This window comes from Calypte anna, chromosome 1 (genome assembly GCF_003957555.1).
Source record: "Calypte anna isolate BGI_N300 chromosome 1, bCalAnn1_v1.p, whole genome shotgun sequence".
Taxonomy (NCBI): Eukaryota; Metazoa; Chordata; class Aves; order Apodiformes; family Trochilidae; genus Calypte; species Calypte anna.
In genome coordinates, this window is record NC_044244.1 from 89525232 (window position 1) to 89550376 (window position 25145).

General features: G+C 37.1%; 1 protein-coding gene across 3 annotated transcripts; it reads right to left on the reverse strand.

Annotated features, from left to right (window-relative positions):
* Positions 1-3582: 3582 nt before the first annotated feature.
* On the reverse strand, positions 3583-24952 carry NEDD1 (NEDD1 gamma-tubulin ring complex targeting factor). 3 transcript variants are annotated; one of them, XM_030469008.1, is made up of 15 exons: positions 24895-24952; positions 23348-23495; positions 21443-21537; positions 19879-19995; positions 18578-18718; positions 14054-14283; positions 12907-13108; positions 11776-11962; positions 8877-9008; positions 8628-8675; positions 7945-8168; positions 7059-7215; positions 6592-6748; positions 4551-4617; positions 3583-3853 (listed from the first exon to the last, which is right to left on the reverse strand). In XM_030469008.1, exons 2-15 carry the CDS (start codon positions 23481-23483, stop codon positions 3749-3751), a joined length of 1998 nt encoding a protein of 665 aa, XP_030324868.1. In that variant the 5' UTR covers positions 23484-23495; positions 24895-24952; the 3' UTR covers positions 3583-3748. The 3 variants fall into 3 exon arrangements, with proteins under 3 accessions (XP_030324868.1, XP_030324866.1, XP_030324867.1); XM_030469006.1 differs by lacking the exon at positions 24895-24952 and adding an exon at positions 24621-24772 and having other exon boundaries at positions 23348-23491; XM_030469007.1 differs by lacking the exon at positions 24895-24952 and adding an exon at positions 24621-24772.
* Positions 24953-25145: the final 193 nt, after the last annotated feature.

Genomic DNA, 25145 nt, shown 5'->3' on the forward strand with positions numbered 1-25145 from the left:
AGTCCAAAAAAAAAAGGGGCAGTTGTCACTCCAAAGAACTTCAACCCCAACAGTAGTTTGCTCAGATCCATTCTACAAATTCATTAAAAAATGACACTTTCTGCTTCAGTCTGTGTTTTACATACCAATGAGGCTAAGGAATAAATACCAGCAGTTTACCATTCTCTTCCCTTTACTTTAGTGACCAGTTGTATAAACCCAAGCAAAGAGAGAATAACCTGAAAGTTTCTGCAGATTTAAGGGAGGTTTCTAAGTTTGCTCTCAAACCTGAGGTACCTTCTGGACCAAGAATAAGTTTTCTGGTGTCATCAACTCCCTAACTCCAAATCTCAGAGATGTTTTTGAAAATCCAAGTTATTATCTACACAAACCCCAAAAAAGCTTCTGGCAGTTTATTTTGAAAACATTATGTATGCATTCTAAACCAAGGCTAGTTTTCCACAGCAAGAATGAAAACATCAAAGTCTGTAACTTCAATAAATGCAAGTATTTAGCAGAAAGTGTATTGATGCAGACATGATACTGGAGATGACAGATCATTGTCTACACCCGAATGACTTTCTCATGGCTCTTAGCCTCATAAATATATCATTGCTTGGAATGTCAAAATGAACTAAAACAAGGATGTATTTACAAAGATTTTTGAAATCATTCATCGAGGATGGTTCCACTGTTGTCTCCTTGCACTATAGCTGTGCCAGAGACAACTATGAAAACATGAAGTGTCAGAAAACAGGTACTGGCTGTACTTTGCCTACAGGGAAACATCCAGGCACAGCTATTTTCAGTTTATCTTGAAAACACTTCAGAGATTTTTATTCTTGTCCTTCTGTCCTTGTATTTTGTCCTTGCCAATGCCTGGCACAAGATGCTTCAGGAAGAGTATGAGAATCCTTAAGAACAAAGTATGGAGAGAATTTGTTAATCATCATCCCTTAGATGCACAGCCAGAGGTAGTGCAAAAATGGCCCTACTGAGCCACACCAGCCCTTGACATGCACCAGTAAGGATCACACAGCCACAAGTACTCTGGTAAGCAAGCATAGAGCACCATCAACTGTCAGCCTTAAGCATCCTGCAGTGTCAGGTCTGTTATTTTTATATCCAAATAATGTAAAATATTTTATCTTAAGTTTTAGCATCCAAGATATCTGCTAGCAAGGACCTCTAGTTTGGCAATGCAGTCTGTAAAGCATTTTTTCCTGGTTCCTTACACAGGAGGGGGACAGCAAAATTTCCAAATTCATTGTGTTCTTTATGAACAGCAGAGCACATGTATCAGGCACTAGGTGGGCTGCTCCCACAAAGTAAGGATACACTGGCATTTTGTATTTTCATGAGAAAACCAATCAGCCAAAATCAGTTTTAAAGCCTACAGACCTTGAAACTGTAAATAAACTGTAAAACAAAGTCTGATGTGTGCTTGAGAGAGAAGGGAATTTGAAAAAGAAGCATATGTAGAGATCTACTTACGGACTCCTTGGCTCAGGCACTTGTTGGCTGAGTTGCAACAATTCCAATATGGATTATTCCCTTTATAAAAAGAAGGCCACCAGAGCATTTTTTTCCCAAAAAGGTTAGAACAGTCTTTATTTTAACATACGAATCAGATTTGTGTACAAGGCAAAATACACCCCTACAAGGGTAGGAATATTGGGTCTTCACACAGCATATGTAGCCACTTGTTCTACAGTAATCCTGAGATATGGAAAAAAGCCCTAAAAATCTTTTTTTAAAAAAGGCCAGAATGTCATTTAATCACTCTTCTTATAATCACCTCCATTTGGGAATTAAGAAAAATATTATACAGTTTTGAGTCAAGAAAACAAGTTATCTACAAGTCAAATACCCAAGATATTTGTCTAATTCCCTGATGTCATCTGGGTATACTAGCAAGAGCACTTGGGAAACAAATCAAGAGATGCAAATATGCAAGGTTACTTCATTAACATTGCAAAGGATGTAGAAGAAATACCAAGATATTTTTGCAACTTTCAACTACTATTGTCTTTGCAAACTGTGTGTAAAGCTTGCACAAACTATAAACTTCTAAAAAAGGTTTCTAAATTGTGTGTTAAGTTACTAAAAAATGTACTTTGTCTCTTTTTACCATGAAGATATATATATGACATAGAAATATTTTTAAATGCTTACAAAAGCATGAGAACTGCAGACATTTAAAAGGCCTGTCCCTAATAGTAAAGGCTACTTGAAGATCTTAGTTTTGCTAGAAAATTGTATTTCTCATTACCTGACTCAGAAAAAGGAACAGACTCTTTTTTAAAAAGTTAAAAAGGTAGGGAAAAAGTATAGACTGGATTTTTTAGTTTTACAACATATAAAAATAAGTTACACTATATATTACAGCTTTCTCACTTAGAAGAAGAGTGCCATCATGGATTTAAACACTGTACATTGTAACTAATTAACTCACCAAGTTCTCAGGCTTTCCTTGTTTGAGTTTGAATGATTGTGTGAAAAGAACTAAGTATTAGTGAGAAAATAAAAAAAGGCTCCAAAACAATGTAAATAAGAAGAAGCACTTGTAAAAGAAGTCTTCCAGATAAATTTTTAGTTTAACTTTTAAAAAAAATCTAAATTTAATTTTTGAACTAATTTGAAATTAAAGTTTTAATTTAATTTAATCAAAGGTCAAGACAAACCGGCCTTGAACTTCAGCAGAGTCAGGACTTCATACTGAGCTTCATTTCAGAAAAAAATCCCCACACAGGTGTAGTACCATTATGCTACTGAAGTAGGGATATCCCTTTAGCATTTATGTTAATCATACAACTATGATATTAGTTAGATTTGGTATGCAGCTATCTCAAAAGGGCTACAATAATGCCAAACCAGCAAGATTCAAAACTACAACGGCTCAATGTTAGGTGTTGCCCACTACAAGTCAAAAGGAAGGGGAGGGGCCACAAGAGAAGCTTGAGTCAAAGATTGAAAGACCACATTTACACAATGCTGTATTATTAATAGCTGAGTATACCTACATCTTGAAGTCCAGAGTTGCATTCAAATTGGACAAGCTAATGTAATATTCAGATATGTGTAAGTAAAAAGAATTCTAGCTTCATAGCTAAAGTCATAACAAAGATCTCAGAGCAGATGAAGTAACATTTGCAACACCAAAGTTGATAGCAGAGAAGCACAAATGACAAGCTTACAGAATTTGGGAATATTTTCAAGCTCTAGTTTTACTCAGGATAGAAGAGTTGCCACTGAATAAAATCAATTTATTACTGTACTTTCCGGCTCCTCATAAAGAAGGCTCCACGTCATAAAGAAGCTGAGCTTTCTCTCCCCTTTTTTCCAAGAGAAGTATCTGAAAGGCAAGCTACAGTGATTGTTTCAAACAGCACTACAAAAAAAACAGATAGAAAAGTCGGTGTATCAGAAAGTTCTCACAGGAAAGGCATCCGTCCTGGTTTCATTTTGTTTAGAAAAAGGCACTTCACATATTGCTAAAACTCTGATAGTGTACTTATCCTTTTTGTTTTTCTGTTCGAAGGATGCATTTCAAGGTGGTTAGCATGACTTTGCAAAAGTTCTTCATACAGCATTTCTCTGTAACAAATTCTATAATTACATATAGTATTTTAAACCACTTATTTAGAAGAGTCATGTTCAAAGTAATAGCAGGTCTTCATACAATAGTTCAGTGATGATGGATGATCTGCCAAAAGCAGCACATGGCCTGTAGCGAGTTCATGCTAATCAAATTAGCAGTGTGGATCTCTCAGAAGTGAGTCTTCAGCCTTTTGTTCTCCTCTCGCAGCCTCTCAATTTCAGCCACCAAGCTTTCATTTACAGAGTATCTTTCAAGTAAAGCATGCATTTCATTCTAGAGAAAAGAACAAAAAGCCCTAATCAGCAGTTACAAGGTTAATTATTGCAGTTTTAGTCTCTCTATTTTCATATCCCTTTTGAAAATAACCTAGATAATGCTGTTTTTTAAAACTTCATACAAAATATTTTTATGCTGATGTACAGTATTTTGATCATTAATTCATTAGCAAATATTTTAAAGGATATTTTGCAATTCTTGAGTTTGAGAATCTGCTAATGCAGGTACCATTAAAATGTTCAGCATCAAGAACAGGGCTTTTTAATGCAGATCAAAACAACAAAGACTCATAAAAAGACAAAGTTAAAGAACACAGTTCAGTATGCATGCAGTACCTGTAAGAGAAGCTTTCTATTTGAACTCCATCTGTTCCTTACCCCAGCTCTTGGTCCTGTCCACAGGACATCTGAATTTGTTTCTCTTTTGTCTTTTTATAACTCCTGAAATATGGAATTCATAATACCTACCCAATGCATAACTTCCCTTTTTTATCAAGCATAAACCAGCTTAACAGATTCCAATTCATAGTTTCAATCTATTAATTCCCCTGCATCACACTAAATCTTCTCCTTTCTTGCTCTTAATAAAGAAAATTGATTTTCAGTTTTCAGAGAGGGTGTAGGCATGCCTTGGTGTTACTGAAAATGAAAACAAACTGGGAAAATGTATTTCCTACCATGCTCTCTGTACGTACCAACTGCATATGGAACTGCTTGATCATCTCCACTTGCAAATTCACAATATCTCTATGACATGCTTCCCTGGGGAATAATTTCAAAAGGACAACAGTTAGGTTTATTTAGGAAACAGCAATTTGCTCCAACCCTCAGAGCCCAAGACTTCACAGTTCCTCACCTTTATAACACAAATCAAAAACCACTTCAAGCCATGAAACATACTTTTCTGTCACTTATTTTCTGCAATACTTTTCTTATGACATTGACTTTCCTGAGTACCATTTTTGGTTTACAAAATATTTAGGATCTTTTCTCTTTAGAAATACAAAAGAGATGTGATGAGATTGAGAGTTTTTTTCTCACTGTGAACTGTAGGCTGTAAACTTCTGATTTTTACCATTCACAAGTATCACAGAAATTTATTTATCTGTAAGTGAAGATAGAGCTTTGCAGTACATCAACTTTCAACACTCTTGTAAGAGGACCCAAAACATCAGCTGTGATAAATGATACATTATCTTTAAACCCACAGAATGCTCCAGGGTAATCTACCTAAGAAGTAGTCACAGTATTGTTCATGAAATGACATTTCACGGACAGCTATTCCACACTGCAAGAACTGAGCTTGGAAATACCCTTTGATTACTACACTAATACAGTATTTCCTGATGCTTAGGAACAGCAAGGACAGTTTACCACAACAAACCCCACAACACCACAAAAACACCTCCACAACACCACAAAAACACCTCCACAACCACCAAAAAAACAAGCAGCTTTTCAGTCCTTTTCTAAGGTTGCTTCCTTTTCCCCTATTACTTGAAGAGGAATATATTTCAGGCAAGAGCAATAAAAATCCTTTCCTCAGATTCCAAAGGGTGAAAGGTATTTATATAAATCAGAAGCTTGCAATAGCTTCCTTTCCCTCTAACTGCCCTCAGTACAACCTTTTACATTCAGTTTGAAAGTATTCACAACCTACACATGGGAACAGGGCCAGCAGAGCCTGCCAGCCACTTCAGAAAGTGTAGGTCAGGAGAAAAAGAACCACTGAGACTCCAGATCTCAGACACTGGAAGCACAAGCCTGACAAGCATACCTTCCAACCCTGGGATCCCTGAACACTGAACTTTGAAGATAAAATAACAACTGCAACCCATAGACTGCATCTTAAGTTATGTGAAAGTTACAGTTTTTAATCAGACATGTGATTATGGCCAAAAAAAGCCCAGAGGAGTTTTACTATAATGTATTCTTATGTAAAGACATTTACTAACATTTAATGTATTTTTCTGCTGATGGAACAGCCATAGCACACAGACCTAATAAGCTAGTTTTGCATTATTTTTTCTCTTCAAGACAGCAGTACAACCTGGGAATCCTTTTTCACCTCTACCATCTCGGTCAACCTGCTTCATTGTAAACATAGGTTAGGAAGTAATCTCCTAGATACAACTCTCAACTGTTCCATCTCCTTTGAACTCCACTCTAAATCCATGCTAACTTGACTTATTTCTTTCATAGGCAGAATGTTAGTTAGGTATCCACAAGCACAAAGTAATCACCATCATGACTCTAACCATAATTTACAAAACAGACATTATGTCAAGCTTCACCAGTAGAAATATGCACAGTATTTTTCCTTATACATGCCAAGCTAACAACAATGACACTACAAGTTAACCATCTTAAACTCTCCACAATGTCAACTTGCAATCTCCGTTCACCCTTGTCCCAGCAGAAAGGAAAGAAATCAGTCCATAGCTAAAACAGTAATAAAACCTCATTGTATTGATAAATTTACCATCCAAGAAGTACTGAAACACTCATCTGAAAACACGGTGGCAAAGCTTTGCTTTAACAACCCTCAGACACATCACTGTAATTAGTCATCTGATCTAAGAAAAATAAAGTTTCATACCCAGACTTACAAGATCAGGGCTATATATGGTGTCATTTTTCTAATGCAATAGAAAATATGTCCAAGCAGATGCTAAAATGTCTTACTAAGAAAACATGTCAATGAAAAAAAAAAGTGTTCTGCATGAATACCAGTACCTGAAGTCATCCATTGTTTCTTGTATCATATTCTGAATGAAGTTTATTTGGATTGATGTCAGAGGTGCATTTGGCCTGCTACTCCCAATAGTTTCTACTATTTTTTCTGACAATGAACTGGCAACTCCAGCAGTAACAGGTGATGTTATCTTCGTACCTTTACAATTAAAGGTAAAACAAATTACCTTTTTTAAAACCAAAACAGCATAATAGAGTACAACAGGATTTTTATTGGTCTCTAAGCTTGTCAATATCATATCTCAGATATTACCTATTAAAAAAAAACCAACCAGATTTAGAATGAGTCACTTTTCAGAGGCAACCAGAGATGTCTCAGGAGGGCTAACTGAATTTACAGAAGAATCAAGACTGAATGTTTCCTGTTTTAATACTAAAGCCATTTTATCAGGTTACACATCAGCTGGCAATCAACCATGCATAAAATTGAGCCAAAATGATCAACTTACTTATTGAGGTAGTACCATTTACTGGTAAATCAAGTGCAGGATGGGACTGAATATTCTTCACTAGTCTCTCATTTGTATCAGGAGCCTTTACAACAGTGGATGATGATGGAGGACTTAAAGTTACAGATTCTGCACTTGATGAGCTTGATTTTGAAAGCTGACAGTAAAAGAATAATTATTTTTTAAAAAGAAGATTAACTCTACTTATTACAATTATCTAATTGTACTTGAAGACTAAGTTTCCAGAAATGCATTTTCAAAATTTTTTTTTTTTTTTTTTAGGAATCTACTCATGAATATAGGCTTTTAATTTTATAGCAAGACATCTTGAAAGTTCATTGTTAAAATATTCAAAACTAGCTTAACTGCACACACACAGAAAGGAGTGCAAAAGGTAGGGGGCTTTTCATTTTCCCATCAAACATGCTGTGGTGAAATTATAAACATTATTCCTAGCAAACTCAGACTTACAGAAAAATCAAACAGGGTCTCAGCAGAAGCATATAAAAGAAGGAAGGTGGAGAACAGGGAAAGAAAAAAGGGTGGGAATGACCTAATGAACAACAAGCAATCATCATGGTGCAATCAAAACCTGATCATGCTTCATTTTTCAGAAAATTTGAAATATTCCCCAGGCTAGCTCAGTTTTGCTCTATATGAACTTTATTATAAACTGATCTTATTTAAAGAGAAATATTTATATCTTCCATTGCTAAAGGCCAGCACCCTTAAACTGAATGGAATTTTACAGATTTGTGTCAATAGTGGAAAGAGGGTTGTCAAAAAAGATGCACTGGAGGTGCTATTAAGGATTTTTTTCTTTAAGCAGTTGTATTCTGTCAAGATTCTAAAAGGATTACTTATAACAAAAATTAATATAGTATACCTGCTTTAAGATTTCTTTTGATTCTTGTTTTCCAAGATTTATTTTATTCCCTTCAGTCCTTAGATGTTCTCCTTCTTCTTTAATTGGAGATCCCACAAGTGCATGTAATGGGCTAGACTGTATCCCTTGTGCACTACTGCTCACTGGATTTCTTTTTACTGGTAAGGCAGCGGTGAGCTGGGGGAGATAATCCAAATTCAAAAGGTAGGACTGAAAATCCACACCTAAAAAGGAAGAGTGAAACACATGGGTCAAAAAGAAACAAGACCACAAACAATTCAAGCCCACAAATAAAATGCCTGCACATCCACAGAACCCAAATTAAAAATGAATAAATTAATAAATTACCTAAAAATGCACACCATAAAAACTAAATCCTTAAATCCAACTTATGCTGAAACTTTCCTTATGAAAGTAAAAAAGCATTATAAGTCTCCATACATCACTATAAATTACATGAAGAGAAAGAAAAAAAAAAATCACTACAGGATCATGCTCTTGGTTTTCCTGTTACCATCTTGTCTCTTAGCACCTCAAAACATGGAGATGATTTCCAGACATGTTCATTAGTTTCAGTGTCTACTTTCTTGTTTATTTTCAATGGTATGACAAAATTAGCATATAAGAACAAGTGTAGGACTCCAAAGGCAAGAAAAAGGAAAATACACTGAAAATATGTTTACCATCTCCTTTTCCTTGAGGATCTTCATTCCCTTTGCTTGCAATTATATCTACAAAATACCAAAACATAGAAAAATTAATTGTTTATTAAATGAAGCCTACACCAATTTTTAAATTATTGCATGGAGTTCATAATCAAAGACAAATTCAAATACTATCTAGGCACAGTGGTCAGTAAGACAAAAATGTCAAAAATGTCATTCTATATGCAGATGAATCACAATTTACAAATTTCAGTATTAGCAACTTACCTTCTCTGACAGGAGAAAACACATCTCCTATACTACTTCGACCCAAATCACCCAAATTACTTAAATCTGCACTTTTTCCATGATCTGTTTCTTTAGATGGAATCACATCCAAGCTGCAACTACGGGGAAAGCCTTAAAAGGAAAATAACATTCAGTTAGCCATTTAAGTTTTCCAAATATAACAAACATTATCTCTAAGCAATCTCACAGCAAGCATGCTGCCTGGTAGGACTTTACAACCTCTATGGATTCCAGTTAAACAGTCAGCTTTAACTTTGTCATCTGGGATGTCATCACAAGTGACTATAACTAGAAACTAAGATACTAACAAAAACATGATACAGTGGGATTCCTTTCCTCTTTTTAAGAAGGAGAGTTGTTAAAATGGAGAATGCTTTCAGTTTCAGATAAATCTACATGGTGGATGCAGCAGATTTATGGTGAAATGAAAACTAGAGAGTGAACCTTCTGCCAAGATTATCACATTCAGGTGACCAAAATATTTAAATTTATATGCAAGTTTAGAAATCTGCTTCACTTGGGGTCATTAAGCATTCTAAGACAAATTCTATGGAACATCTATTTTAAAGGTTACCTGATGTCAGGATATTCTCTGCTTATTTCTAATATTAAGAACCAGAGTGGGGTTACAGCTGCATATAAAAGAAGCTTGTTCTCAACTCCAACCTTAAGCCTCAATCCTGACCCAACGTGGGGGAAACAATTGGCTTTTGTATGCATGGTACTAGGGACATGTTTGAGGAACAAAAGCATATATTAAATAAAAAAAAATCCCAGTAATTATTCAAACTACAGTTTTTAGATGAGAAATACATGGAGAAGTGAACTGAACTGCTAAGATGACCACCTAAAAAACTTTCACAATTTCTCATGTTTGGAAACAGGACTGTAAGCAAGCAACTCTTCCTTCACAGAAGTCCTAATTCTCTAAGTGCCTGCATTTTGCTTAAGTTAAAACATAAGCGAAGGGCATTGGTGCTATGCAATCCATCAATAAATCTCGTATAAACAAATCACCTGTGCATACAAAAGCTTTACTTTGTACGTCCTGTCATAAAAAAAAAAAAAAAGAACACACCACTGTTCATAAAACCTGTAATTCATTTTCTATGTGGGATTACTTGTTCAAGTGATCTGAATATGACTATGTAGATAACTACAATTAATCGTGTCTAGGTATTTACATCAACTGGACTTGCCTCAGCTTTAAGATTTCACTTTCAAATGTGTTAATATAGCACAATTTCAGCTCTTTCAGATGTGTCATATGTAACACATAGATAGGACTACATTTGCTAGTTAAGTAAATACTTAGCATGTTGAGTCAAACTAGAAGTGTAGGATCAACCTGTGCCAGAATCTAGAGGCTCCTACATGGAAAAAGCCTAATATAAACAGGGTAAAATGTCTTTTGTCTATTTTTACCCATTCCCAGTAATCTAAATGTAGTAAGTACTTAAACCAGAGCACAGCTGCTAAACAGAAGTTTATGGGATGCCAGTTCAAAGCACATCCAAACTTTTCATCACATTCTGACTTTATTTATACTTCTGTACTTGAAAATGCCCTGTGACAAAAAGCCCCAGTCCATTTATAAGCTGTATGAATAGATCTGTTTTTTTCAATATGCTATCAGATCACTTTACTGAATGCCCTTTATTTCTCCAAAGTTGAACCCTGTAATCAGGGTCTAGAACATTATCATCAGAACAGTGAAGTTTGAGGTATCTCAGCTATTCCCATTTTTAAGTTTAAAGACCCTAAAGTATACAGAGGTCTTTACTTCTGAATTGAGTATTCAGTTTACTGAAAAAATATTTGGTTTGCTGGGTAAGCCTTATTTTCTTAGAACATTTACTGACACCACAAGGTCCTATTTAAGGCGCAGCAGCCATTTTAACTTCAAATAAAGGTAACAAATTACATATTTTAATCAAAATAAAATTTTCCACGCTATTCAGTAATGTTGGGTAGCAACACTTCTTCCATACATAGGAAGCATTTTACTTCACCTTGTTCTTCACTGCCTACCCAAGGGAGGTCATTAATACACATCCCTATGGACTGCAGTGGCTTATTGCCTAATTACTGTTGCTAAATGCATTTCTCCTTATTTAAAAAGGGGAAAAGTGCTGTTGAATGAAAATGGATTGAGGATTTTTTTCAACAATCAGACTAATAGTGTTAGTGATTTGACCATGTTTTCAGAACTCCTGAATTAAATAGAAACTTTAAGAATACATTTCACACTGTGGAAGAATTTCAGAATAATGCTGAAAATTCTTTTAAAGAACTTGTTAATTTCAGAAGCACAAACAGCAAGTACAGTTATACAACTAATCATATTGCAACTATATTTAACATCTTTCCTACCATGTGATATTGGAAACATGCCTCAGACAAAAATACAGTTCTCACTTGGGTTTTTTTGACTAGTTGTTTTTTTCCTGTCTTTTATTTTGTTGGTTGGATTGTTTGGGGGTTTTGTTTTGTTTTTTCACATGAGGTCTGTTACGCCTGCTCATTAACAGAACTACAAACCAGTAGCTCTGCATTCCATAAAGAAATTGTGTAGATTATAATGTGCTTTCTGGCAAGTCTGAATGCAAGAGACATCCCCAAAACTTTACCCATGGAGGTTTCTCCATTAAAGTTTAAATACACACCAGTGCTTCAGGTCTATAATTTTAGATTTGATGTCTAAAGCTTGTGCTAAGACCCAATTAACTTCCCACAGTCACATAGTATGTCTAATGCAGTACAGGAGTTCTTTCAAATGCCCTTCCCTCAGTGAAATTTTTACAATTTCAACAGTCAATGTATCAACTATTCCTTCCATCTCCTACATAATACCAAAAAAGCAGGAAAAAGACATTACCTGTTTTCTCCTGAAAAACTTCTCCTCCCTTACTTTCATTTGACAATGTCATATGAGATGAAACTGCTGCTGGAGCAAGAGAGGCAACATTTTTTATGCCAACATTTTGAATACCTCCAAGATTACTACCAGCTTTGACTTCTACTTTTTTAGATGCAGGCTTATTTGAAGAACCTGTAGGGTTAGACTGAAGAAAAAAATACAACAAGTCAAGAAGAGTGACTAGTACTTCAGCTAGAAGAAAAATTAAAGGCAATATTCTGTTACAAAATATTTTCTAAATTCAGTTCTAGTTGCAAAGGTTCTCTACATGATATACCTTTACAAAGATAAAAAAAGTATCTTGATGTAACCCAAAGAACAAGGGAAACAACTGTATTATTATATGAATACTATGAATTATATGGACCCCTAAAATAGCAACAGAACATGAAATAACAATGGAGCAACCTGGCATGAACCAATTTTCATCCTAGGTTACTGCATAAAAAAAAAGAGATCACATTATTAGGGACTCCAAATTGTAAAGGAATAGACAACCACTCAGAGCTGTTAAGTATACTAGGAAAGGAAAGTCTGAGTGGTAAATAATCAACTTTAGAGGGTCTCTTCATCTCCACTGAGTAAAAGTACAGGGTTTCCTGATAGAGCTGAGTCTAATTAAGTCTTGGAAAAACCTCTTAAATATTCTCTGCTATTTAATCTGTTTCTACACCATTTATATATGCCTGCAAAAGACCATATAAGACCATGCAAAATATCTCAAGACAGGCAGGCAGCTCTACATCTTCTCCAGAAGCAGAAGGGCCATTATAGACCTTTGTGTAACTGCCTACAAATGAGTACAAGACGCCTCAAACTGATCTACCGTGGCAGCATGTTCACATCAGGAAACTGAAGACTAAAGTTTCATTCATTTTTATTCTGAGGCTAGGGGGCAGGAATTCTGTTAAAACTTCCAAAAACGGCACTTCAGATTGAGCAGTTTATAACCTCTACGCTGCTATGAACCATTTTTGTTGGCATCCATAACGCTGAGCAATTAGGTGCTAACATTTTTTTAAAACTTAAGCTTATGTCTTTCTTTCATTAATATGCATATTCAGCAATAAACAGGAAAGGTTTTTTTACCTTGGAAGAAGTGCTACAGAACTGAACACGTATGCATTTCACAGAGCCCTTGTGAGCAATAACTGTTTTCACTGGTGTTGTCAGTTGTCTTAAGTCATACTGGTAGATTTTTCCCCGGGAACATCCTACAGCCAAAGTGGTACCATCAGGCATGAAGTCCACTGATGTCAGAGGAAAATCAGCTACTATTGTTGTCAGTAATCTTCAAACAGGAGAAAGGACAGGATAAAGAAGCTTTTAGGGTTTAAAAGTTAGACATTTCAAAAAGAGTATCTAAAAAAAATAAAATAAAAAAAAAGCTTTCATAGTTCAGATATAAGTGAGCAGTTCCACTTTCCCAGTGCCAAGTACATTCAGTAAAATACCTTGCAGAACAGTGGATTAGGCTTATACTAGTGTTCATGCTTAACAAATTAAAGACTGCATATGCCCCAAAAGATTTCAACAGGACAGGATTTAATTGCCCTCATAAAAGCTGTTCTGACACTGATTTTTTCAATGGTATCATTATTTCCAGCAGCAATCACACTGCATACATCATCTGATTTCCCAAACCTATGAACTCTAACCTTTCCTGGGATCTTCAGGTCCCCGTTTGCATTCCTTTACTACACCCCCTCCAAACTAGAGCCAGATTCCTGCTTTTATTCAGCTAGGGTAAGAGCACAACTCACACTAGAATCAAAGTCCCATGAAACCATTTGTCATCCCACTCCTTACTACACGGCTCCATCACCTATGCCCCAAACTTCCTGCTTTTTCATGCAATAGTCTGCAATTTTTAAGACTTACTACCTCACTACGTCTGAGCACCTAAGAACAGCTAGGTCCTGTATCCTGAATTAGAAAATCTAATCCCAGGTGGCTGTGGATAACCATTAGAAGCTGACTGCTTAGTATCGACAGAAAAAGCCCATACACAAGCACTTGGGAGCAGTCAATTACATGTTGCACCACAATTAGTTCTCACATGCCTTGGGTTTTTTTCATTATTTGTTTGTCTGGGGGGTTTATTTGGTTGTTTTTTAAATATAGATTTTAAAAGGTCTACAGAACAGGTTGTCCAGCAGTGATAGGCCAACCATTTCAGCTGTTCTAAATTAAATATTAAAGATACTATTAAATGAAAGGTCTTTAATATACTCACTTTTTACTTGAAGTGTCATAGAGAATAATTCTTTTATCAAAACCTACAGTTACAAGCAGCAGGTTATTGACTGGAGAAAAGCAGATTTCCGAAGCTGGTGCTTTATGAGCATTTTCAAAATTATGATATGGGATCTGGCTATTTACATCCCACAAAGTTACATTTCCACTGTCAGAAACACTGCCCAGCAAGGATTTCTTAAAGGATGAATACTTCAAGTATCGAATAGGCTGTAAAACACACATAAAAGTTTAACCGTAATACCACTATTAAACACCAAATTAAATTATTTTAACAATCAACCAAACATGTTAGGAACACAGATGTTATATTCAGTTAGAACAGTATACAAAAACTGACCACTCTAAAAAACAATTGTTTAAAAAAATGTTCATTTCACATTACAATGTTATTTTTGCTGTTGGAGACAGACTTTCGGGTTTTTTTGTACAGGGTACCAAAAACATTCTGGAAAGATTTCTTGATTTTTCAGCAAATACGATGCCATCATAATACACATTACAAAAAAACCCCACACATCTAAAATTAAATGAGGGAAAAGCTATATCATTATTTCACTGGTTGGTCTCCTGTCACAAATGTTCACCTTATAACCAAGTACTTAAAAAATCAATGGAGTGGAATTCAGTCAATTTGATAAGAGGGACTTCAGAGTTATGCAAGGATGGAGGTCCTGCAAAGTAGGCATCACAGAAGAGGATAACATGCCTGGTTTCTCACATGCAGCCTATCACAAAACCATATAATACAGGATCTTAAATTGCCTTTCAGAAGCAGGTAAGTATTTTTTCCCACGATATTCCTCCAGATGATCTTTCAGAACCCTGCTGCTCTAACTACAGTAACAATGCCCAATTTCCACATTAATTTTTTTTACAGAACCAGAGAATTCTATTCTAAGAATTATGACCTACATTGCATATATGTATGCATTGCACCAATTCACTCCCCAGTACTGCCTTTCCCTCCTTTAAAAAACAGCCACCTCACCTTCTTTGAAGCTTTACTTTTATATCAACATTGAAACAGTCTCCTAAGTCTAGTTTTTCATTGCCACCACAGCCTGTGCAACTCCCTCAGTCTGAATCTTTCTTGAATACACACAACCAAAATTTTGCATGATCTTCAAAACATTTTCCTAACACTTCCACAATTCTGTACTGTAATTACTCATCCTGACATATCTTACGCTGCAAGGTACGTTTGTGTGATCCAATCGATTTTGGTTGCTCATTGCCATTTTATGATCAAGGTCAGAGAACCAGAGAATGGTTTGGGTTGTAAGGAACCTTAAAGAGCAGCTAGTTCACAGAATCACAGAATCATCTGGGTTGGAAAGGACCTCTGAGATCATCAAGTCCAACCTTTAATCCACTATCACTGTGGAAAAAAAAGTGCGTGAAAAACAGTGGGAAGGGGTCATCCATTTTCTCATTATTTGAGTCATTAATAATTTCAAGAGTATTAGGAAGACACAATTATATGGAAAGAGCCATGTTTTAGAACTAACTTGCCAAGATTGGAAAAAAAGAAAAACCAAACCAGCAAGGATGAAGCAAGTTTCACTTTATCTTAGTGAGTACAACTGCTGATCTCTGGAAATTTTGAACATGCAGAACCACCAGAAACAGGTCTAGAACAAGGGGCTGACAGCACAAATAGAAAATTAAGCCCTCTTTGGAACATTTTGCCAGTCACTATAGCACAAAAATCCAATCTCATCATGTTGCTTTAGCTGGGATTTGAGTAATTTTCTGTAGAAAATAAACGTACATTTTATCTCTAAGCTTCACAGTAAGACAGCCAAACAAGGATCTGGGTATTCCAGAAAATGGTTGGCCCATTACTAAGGACTAGTTACATTCAGGCTTTTTCACTGCTGGAAAACAGATGTAAGGCCCGTAACTAAACCAAAAGCAGTCTAACATCATTAAGAAAGTGTACTGTCTTTAAATAAGGTAATCAATCTCCTCAAAACCTTAGTGAGCCTTATAAGTGAGAAGGTGGATGTAAACACAGTTGACAGTCTTTGAGAGGTATTTCAGCTTTTAAAGCTATTTCACTACTTGAAGTGACCAGAACTCACACTTCTTTACAAATCAGCCAGCTGTACAAACAACTAAACTAAATCCTGTTGCTAGGAGAATAGTACCAGACAGTGAAGACTTGAACAAACATTATGTTTCAAAACAAACCTTAATTCTTGCTCACAAAAGCAAGCAGATAAGAATTCGGTAGTCTAAATGAGTACCAACAGCAAAGACAAATTATGGGATCTGCAAACAACCCTGTGCAAGAACTCAACTCTAATAAAGCACCAAAGTGTTGATGAATCAAAATCAATTAATAGAATATAGGCCAAGACTCATAAGAGAAGAAAATTGTTTAAAGCCACAAGATGCATTGCAACCTTGGGCTATTATACTACTTGTAGAGTCTATACAATATCAGAAATTAACTGTCAAGGAAACTCAATTCCATCATGCAGAATCAAACAGAGACAAGCTAGATTTTATAAGGTTATTGTGACTTCACATTCCACAACTGTAAAAAAAATTTACTAGGGAGTGGTGACTCCTCTTAAGCCAGACAGCTAGTGCCAGGATCCAGCAGGACAACACACTGCTTATCTATTCAAGCTTACTCTTAGAAAAATGGGCCCCTAAACTTTCCCAAATTTTCCATATTTAACAAATTACACAAGTCTTCAGCTATTTGCTTCACCTCACAATTAATCCTGCAGTTGTATGGAAGTACCAATTAAAACCTAAAGCCAATCCAAATAAAGCTGTTCCTGCACGTAAGAGCAAAGATAATATTTATGATAAACTGGGACATACAAGTAGCCATTCTGTTACACCACTGAAGCTCAGATTCCACTTTAAATTAAGGCTGCCCCCCTTTAGAAAATGTTATAGACCTTTTAGAAAGTGAATAATAAGTCTATGCTTGCAATTACTTTCATTTAACACTTCAAGTATCTTTACCCATCTTAAAGGTCACTCAGCTTTGCAGCACACCTTTTGATTTCATCTGCCAAAGTAACTATTCATTGCATCACTTATTCCTCACTACTTTTTGGGGGAAAGACTTTAGCATATCACACAGGTTGATGCAAATCAACTTAAGAAGCATTTTCTTAATTTTCCAACTAACTACAGACGTAGTCCCTGCTCTGGATAGTTGCCTCAGTTGTATAATCCAGGCATCGACACCTCTGTAGCTCCTGCCTCACATCCATGTCTTTCGTAAGATCGTAACAATCAGCTCAGAAGAATAAAAACCCATCTATATAGTCAGTTCAAGATCAAACCAAGTATGAAGTACAATTTTCCTTCGCTTTGAGACTATGGTGATGGATCAAAGGCACTGCAGCACCTAAAAGCAGATATAGTTTGGATTTAATGGAGATTTTTCACCAGAAAGTATACCACAATTCCCTTGATGCTATGAAGCTGTAAAAGATTCTTCATCAGGTTCCATTGTTCATGCTAGACAGAAGAAAAATTGAACTTCACATTCTAGCAGCAATCTAGGATTAAAAAAGCTGTTGCAGTAACAGAAAATGACTAAGTTACAACTTTAGTATTCCCTGTAACACTAAAGGTCAGGTTTCAGACCAAAGCAACAGTTCTGCATCCCCTAGGCAGCTCCTACCTCTGTAAAAGTGACTGATTAGAAAATTACAGAAAGCCCAGAATACTAAGACTTGGCTTATACCTAAGACAACATTCACTCTAAGAGCTCACACTGAAACTTCCAACGGGACAACATAGCTCATTTACTACTGCATATGTGCTTGAACCAAGGGAATTCTCCTAATAATACCCCATAAATCTCCAGTATATTTCAAATCTGTAAAAAGGCATTGCAATAGAAATCCTACCAAGACCCTTAAGCAGTGCACATGCTTTTTTGTTTGCCTTTTGCACTGTTTTCCTTTAAACTAATTATCCAAATCTTACCTAAACACCCAAGTAGGTACTCTAAAAATCTCACTGTTTTCCTCTTTAAGCAGCTTTACAACTTTGATCTTCAGATTAAATAAATTACTATTTCCAAATGCAGGCTTATATTCACTCCTACTGTACAGATGGCTCTGATTACTTTGGATAAATCAGAACCCAGGCTACATAGTCTTTGTCTTTGCAACAACATAGATTAAGCAGTGCACTGAAATCATGCTTTGGTTTGTAAAGCTGACCAGGGTTTTTTTTGGTTCTAAGACAGGTGGAAATTTGCTCTTGAGGAGACAGTCTATAAAGTTAAATTTGCTGTAACTTTCATATAAATAAAGGTAGTGGAAAAATCTGTATTTCAATGTTACCTATTATTTAAAACTTATATACACACAACGGCTTGATTTTCCCTTTACCTAAATTCACTCTTAAAAATTAAAAGGAAATAGATTAACAAAACTTAAAAGAATCTTGATACTTTCAATTTCTAAACACTGTGAATTAAAGCTTCATACCTGAAAGGAACTTAATACAGCAAGCCTACCTGACGGCTTCCATAACCAAAGGGAGTACTTGACAGATTGGTGGTAACACTGTGTAGGATAATTTCACCACTCAAAGATCCAGAAGCAACATAGGAATCATTCCAATTGTACGTAACACATGTGACTTCATCTTTATGATCCTGTGGGGACAGGAGGTTAGAGGGAAAGGGTTAAAGACCTTCAGGATAACTATATTGCTTCCTAATCTGTGCTTTTGCAGAAAAACTTCAGCTTGATGTTTTTTTCTGACCATCTGTAACATTAAAAATATTATTTAAGACTTATTATTTAAAGAGTTATTATGGAACATCCCAGAAAACATCATACTGAAGATCAGCCATTATATTTTAATCACTGATTGTTTTCAGATTGTTTTAATGAATAAAGATGATGCTGTAATTATATGCAATAGTTTAATAAGACCACCAGAGATAACCAAAGGTTAATGTAATTTTAAATGTGAAGTCTTCCAGAAACCAGTGATATTTGAATAAACTGTTTATCTGACATACTATTGCAAACTTTCCCTTCCGTTGCTTTTAACATTAACACATATGTATTTACCAAGTAGCTTTTCAGTAGTCATTTGCAGCTGAATACAAAGTGGAAGAGAATCAAGTACTTCTAGCACAAAAAGGAGAGTGAGATTTTTAAAGTACTGTATTAGCTTAGTAATTTTTTTTAAATTGTAACTTTAAAAGTACGAGAAAAAATAAAAAAACTAAAGTTTTATTGTCTCATTTAACTCTGCTCTTAAATGAGGACAAATCATCTTCTAAAGGCATAATGGAAATATACAAGACCATCCTAAGCTTTGTGCATCACAACAAGGTTTTAAAGAATTCACATCAGATCAGTTGAAAGGCAACAACCACGTGCAGATTTTGCATAACATTACTTCTACTACAATATTGTACAAATACAAATGTGTTTTGTTGCTTGACATATCAGAAACAGCCATTACCTGAAATTCTGCCCTTGGAAAAAATCCCATCAGAATATCAATACAAGTTCTCAAAATAAGAAACCTATTCTGAATATTTAAACAAGCATCACTATAGAATTGTACTCTGAAGACAAGATAAGTATAATTGCTAAATTTCATATTTACAGCATAGAAAGAACAAAGACTTCAAGAAGTCATACATGTGTGCTAGCTCCTATCTGAGAGCTTCATCCTACACACAGATATCTGAGAGCTTGATCCTACACACAGGTAACTTAAAGAAAGAGTATTTTTAATACTGCCAGCACAACCTGGAAGTCATGAAAGCTACAGATCTTCCTCAGCCAAACTTACCTGAAGGGTACGGTAAACCTTTCTGGATTTCAGATCCCAGATATTAACACTTTTATCAAGGCCTCCACTTGCAATATATGAAGAACTAGAATTCAAGCTCACACACGTCTGTTTTGCCTGATGGAGAAGGGAAAAAAAAAGGTGTGTAAAAAATAGAATTAAGGGATTTAATCAAATCTACTTAAAAGCATATTGATGTGGTTTTTATCTTCACTGACTGATGAAACTATTGGTGCACTACAATAATTTCCCATCAAAAGGCATTTGAAATTCAGTCCAGTTTGGACATATGTTTAGCATACTTTAAAATATAAATACATTCATTAATAAACTCTCAAAGGTTCACACTTTCCCATTCCCATTTCAAACTTTTTTAGTGACTTTTCCTTCAATATGACTTTTCCCTTTAAATTACAGCTGTCTAAATTACAATCACAGACTTCTAATCAGGTACTGACTTCTACAAAGAAAATGCTAATTTTAGAGGAAAAACTCCTTCAAAGAAAATAAAAGATGTTGTCTATGTCATACACTCCACATTCCCTAAACATTACAAGGAATATTATAGCAGCAAGCCTCATAATTCCATAAAGTGGTTCTTTTTAAATAATCACCAGCTTTTGAGAAAGACACCCAAATTAATGACAGACCTACACTGAGCAAAAATTATTATTCGGTTCTATCAAGTCGAAAATTCACTTTTAAGTTCCCAAGATTTGAATTAAGAAAAAAAACAAGCCCACCTAATTACTAACATGGTAAAACTGGAAAGGACTGCATTAGCTATAGAGCAGATTTAGTGAAATCTCCAGTACTAACACTGTACCTTTGAAAGTGTTTGCTTCAGCAACCTAGAAGCCTGGTTTGAACACTTTTTCAGAAAGTTTCCAGTCCAAATTAGCATTAAACAGCTATTCAAGGAGAATAATTAGGATCTTTTAGACTACTTAACAAGTCCTTTAAGTAACCATGTCAAGAGAATCTTCTAAAATTAAGCCCAGCTTTCTCAAGTTTATAATGCCACACTCCTGTTTAAGAGGAGAAAAAAAACCAACCATAACAGAAGCTCTCCTATTTCAGGTATTTCCCGCAGCTACCTCATGTACACTTCAAGATCAGCCTCCTATATAGACTTCCATGTTTTTCAACCTACAGTTCATAGGCATGCATAATACTGACAAATCAAGCTGGAAAATGACATTCAACCCTGAGCTGAGCTCTACTCATTAGATGAAGTTTGAACCACCAGTTGCATTGGGCACACCAAGGCTCAGCAGGCAAATTTCCCCAGCAGAAAGCTATCAGCATCTGATGCCAACACAACCACAGTCTGTGTTTTCTTATGGGTAAAACCACTTTGGAAGCAATGTTCTCTCCACTCTTTATATGTATTTAATTATGCACAAGGAAATGTTTTTACATACATGCCATCATAACGATACCGAAATTAAACTGACCCAAATATGCAAAACAGATGTGATGCAAACAGTACATAAAGTGGAGTGGGGCAAAAAAAAAAAAAAAAACCAAACCAAAACCAGGGAACAGCATAACTCATACTTACTCCTTCAGCAATTTCAAAGAGTGGAACAGCCTTGCTTTTACAGCTCGAAACAACTATTTTATCACCAGCAGCAGAAGCAGTGGCCAGGTATCTGTCTTAGTCAGAAGTTATGGACGATAACTGCATTACACTGGTGATTAATAAAAGCAACAGTAAGCTTCCCTCACCAAACAGAAGATGGATTGGTTAAACAGTCTAAAGTACTGTACCTTGAAGGGACCCAGAAATAGAAACATAAGGCTATTTTCCAAGCCTGCATTAAGAACCTCTTGCATTAACTTCCCTTACTTCCTAATACAAGTCAGAGCAATTTCTTTCAGAGGAGAAAAAACTGGCATATATTATTTAAGTGCTCTTTACTGCTAAAGCAGCTTATCTAGTCTACAATTTTGTTTCCCCATCACCCCCAAGTAAGAGCCCCATTTATCACCAGAGTTCAAAGCAATATTTCTTGCTACTAGCAGACTATGGATTTAAAGAACAATCCTGCCTGTGACAAATGTTGAAGAATTTCACCATGTAGTTTCTAAAGTACAATGTTTGCTTATTTGTCTCCCTCTGTATTGAGAGAAGAAAAACAAAAACCCAGAAAGAACCTCTTAAGATACCAAGTACTTCAAAGATATAAGAAAACCCTTCAATATAGAACCACAGAGCAGCCACACAAAAAGAATTAAATAATTATTTAGACCCATGTCCTGTACGTCTTCAGGCCAATGCCCATTGTGAGTTTAGATTTGCTTATTTAAGAGTACAGGTTAATTGGCTTAATTTAACACCTAAGAACTGGTAGGCAGATAAAAGCTTGCAATTTCTTTCATTATTTTTAGGCACCAGTTTAGCTTACTGAAATATACAGAAGCAAACACAATGCTAACAAATTAACAAAGCCTCAGACACATACAGTGTTATGATATTTCATTGTTCCAGTTCTGGGGGATGAAGAGTAGAGTAGGCAGAAGCAAGCATGACAAGACAGACTGTCTACAGGTAAAGTTTGGTAAACACACTGTAACTGTGCTCCAATTCCTCTGCAAGCTCCTTGTCTAAAATACTGATCTGTGTTCTGATGGCTTGAACTTTTTTTTTCATACATCCACTTATTTGCAGACTTAAAGGGCAGACACTCAGAGCTTGCAGAACATAACAGTAATGTGCCAGCATCCTGCCTTTCTTTCACATCAAGATCAGACATTACTGCCTTTTCCCACGACAGACAGAAAAACTGTTCACTTAACACCTCATCTCACTATCCTACAGTGTGCTTGCAAGACCAGAGCTGAGAAGACAAAATGGCCCGGATCTATTTTCATAGATAAATCACCACCACCCTATGGCTGTTCTCCTACACACCCAATGTCTCTCTCCTTCCTCTGTAAATGCTACAGACAGGGCAAACAACAGTGCCCACAAGAGTAATGCTACCAAGTACTATGAAAATCAATGAAAAGCTGCTCAAGGAAAACAAACAAACCTTTTATTACCATTTTCCTTCCTACACTATGCATAGAACTGCACTACACTAGCAATTGCCTCGTTCAACCTTGTCAGTAAATTAAGCACTGCCTTGAAAGTAATATTGTAATCAGCTATTGAAGAAACAAATGAGTAAGCTTTACAGTTGGCAAGCAATTGAAGCATATCATGATCATTAAAAAAGTGTTAGCCTCCTAAAGGAAAACTCTTGAGAAGCATTTATCAGCATGAGTTTATTTTGTAAATCACTTCAACAGAGAACCACAAAATTTTCTTCACATTACACAGAAATCTATTTATGTAAGACTTAAAAAACTGCATCAAGCCTGTGATTTGCAGACAATAATGAAAAAAAAAAATTAAAAAAACCCAAACGACTGAAATATTGCAAAACACCCACAAAGCTATGGTTGCAATGGTAAAGGATACTATTGCTGGCCCAACAGAGTGAGCTGACTGGATGCGAGGGTGCATGTGGGTTGAACTGCTCCAGCACAGTTAGAGATGAGGAATCCCATATTTTAACATCATCTCCGGATGAGGCAAAACGTATGCTTTCTTGCATGGTTGCACCTGCCTTTGCAAAAAATAAATTAAAAAAGTGAAAAGACATTGACAGAAACAAAAAATTAAAAATACACAACTCATAAAAAAGATTATCTATGCCATTTTCTGGACAAGTGGGACATTTATTTAGTTACACAATTTTCAACCTGTAGATATTATACATTTTTTAGTATTTAAGTTCTTGAAGGGAACATATGTTTTCCTTCTCACAAAAGAAAATCCATCCCGTCTACGGTATCAAGAGACGAAAGCGATGTTTGCATCATCTCCAAAGACTTCACAGCTGCCTACAGCGAAGCCCTGGATATTTCAAGGACTCACTTCCCACCAGTAGATGGGGATACACCAGCTCGAATCAAACCGCCTGTCTCAGGGAAGGGCTGCAAGTTTGAACCTGAAGGACCAGCGTCCATCTCACAATCCTACAGGAGACGCCCGAAAATCCTTTAAACTAAATCTTTTCGCACTAAGATACAGCTGATGATAACTCTCTTCGTAAGTGAGCTTATACTTTAAAAAACAAACACACACAAAAATAAGCCACACACACAAAAAAAACCCCAAAACCAAAACACAAACAAGCATAAACCCCGGCAGGAACAGTGTACTTCCATTTGTTTTGGCAGACACCGCTGTAAGAGCTAAGCCCTTCCAGATTTCCTGAGTTTATTTGTCAGCTTTTTACTCTGGGAAACTTTAAACTAGCAACAAGCAAGACTCAAAAGAAAAGCCTTTCCTTCACCTGAAAGCATAACCACCCTTCAGCCAAAAGTTTCCGGGATGATTCCGCATAGCTTTAGGCCGCTAATTCTCAGCACCGAGAGGGGCGCAGACAAAACCGGCCAGGAAACTTAAACCCTGCAACCGGCTTTGCTCGGCCTTTGCCCGAGGTATCATCGGGCTGACCATTCCCCCTCCCCTACTCCTCCCGACTCGCACAGGGCTTCTCTTCCGCTCCGCACCTCCATCCCCGGAGGCCCCGGGATGAACCCGGGCGTCCCACAGCCTCCCGGCCCTGCCTTTGGCCCCGCTCCGCTCCCGCCACGGCGAGGCCCCGCTGCGGGCCGCCCTCCGCACTCCGCACCCTCCCCGCGGCACGTCGAGACCCCCAACCTCCCTCACCGCCGTCGCCCACCTGGCAAGGCGGGCAACGGGACGACACCCGCCCCGCCCCACCCCTTTCTTTCCCCTCCGGTCCGGTCCGGCGGTTCTGCAGGGATCGGGCCCGGCACCCGGCGCCCCTGCCCCGATTGGCTCAGGCCCGCGGGACTCCCGGTTCTCTACGGGGTCCGCACCCCGTCCCAGCCAATGAGCGCTGCCCGCGCGCCCTCACTCCCAGGGCCACTTTCCGCCCCGCGTCCAACTTAACGGCACCGTCCCGACAGCCCCTGCGCGCCCCCCGCCCTCACCTCCTCCGGCGGCTACGGTGGCCCGGAGGGGGCGAAAGGGCGGTGGGGCGCCCCGGGTGCGTTCCGTGCAGCCAAGAGACAGAGAGGAGCCCCGGGGCACGGCTGCTGTAGGGCCGAGACGGGGCTTTGGGGAGGCCCCAGCTGAGGCCGGGTGTCTGAGGGGGCTGCGGTCTGGCTGGAGAGCTGATAGGTCACCGTAGCCAGGCGGAGGAGCCTCCCGGTTGGGGTCTCTGAGGAGAGGGGCGCCATTC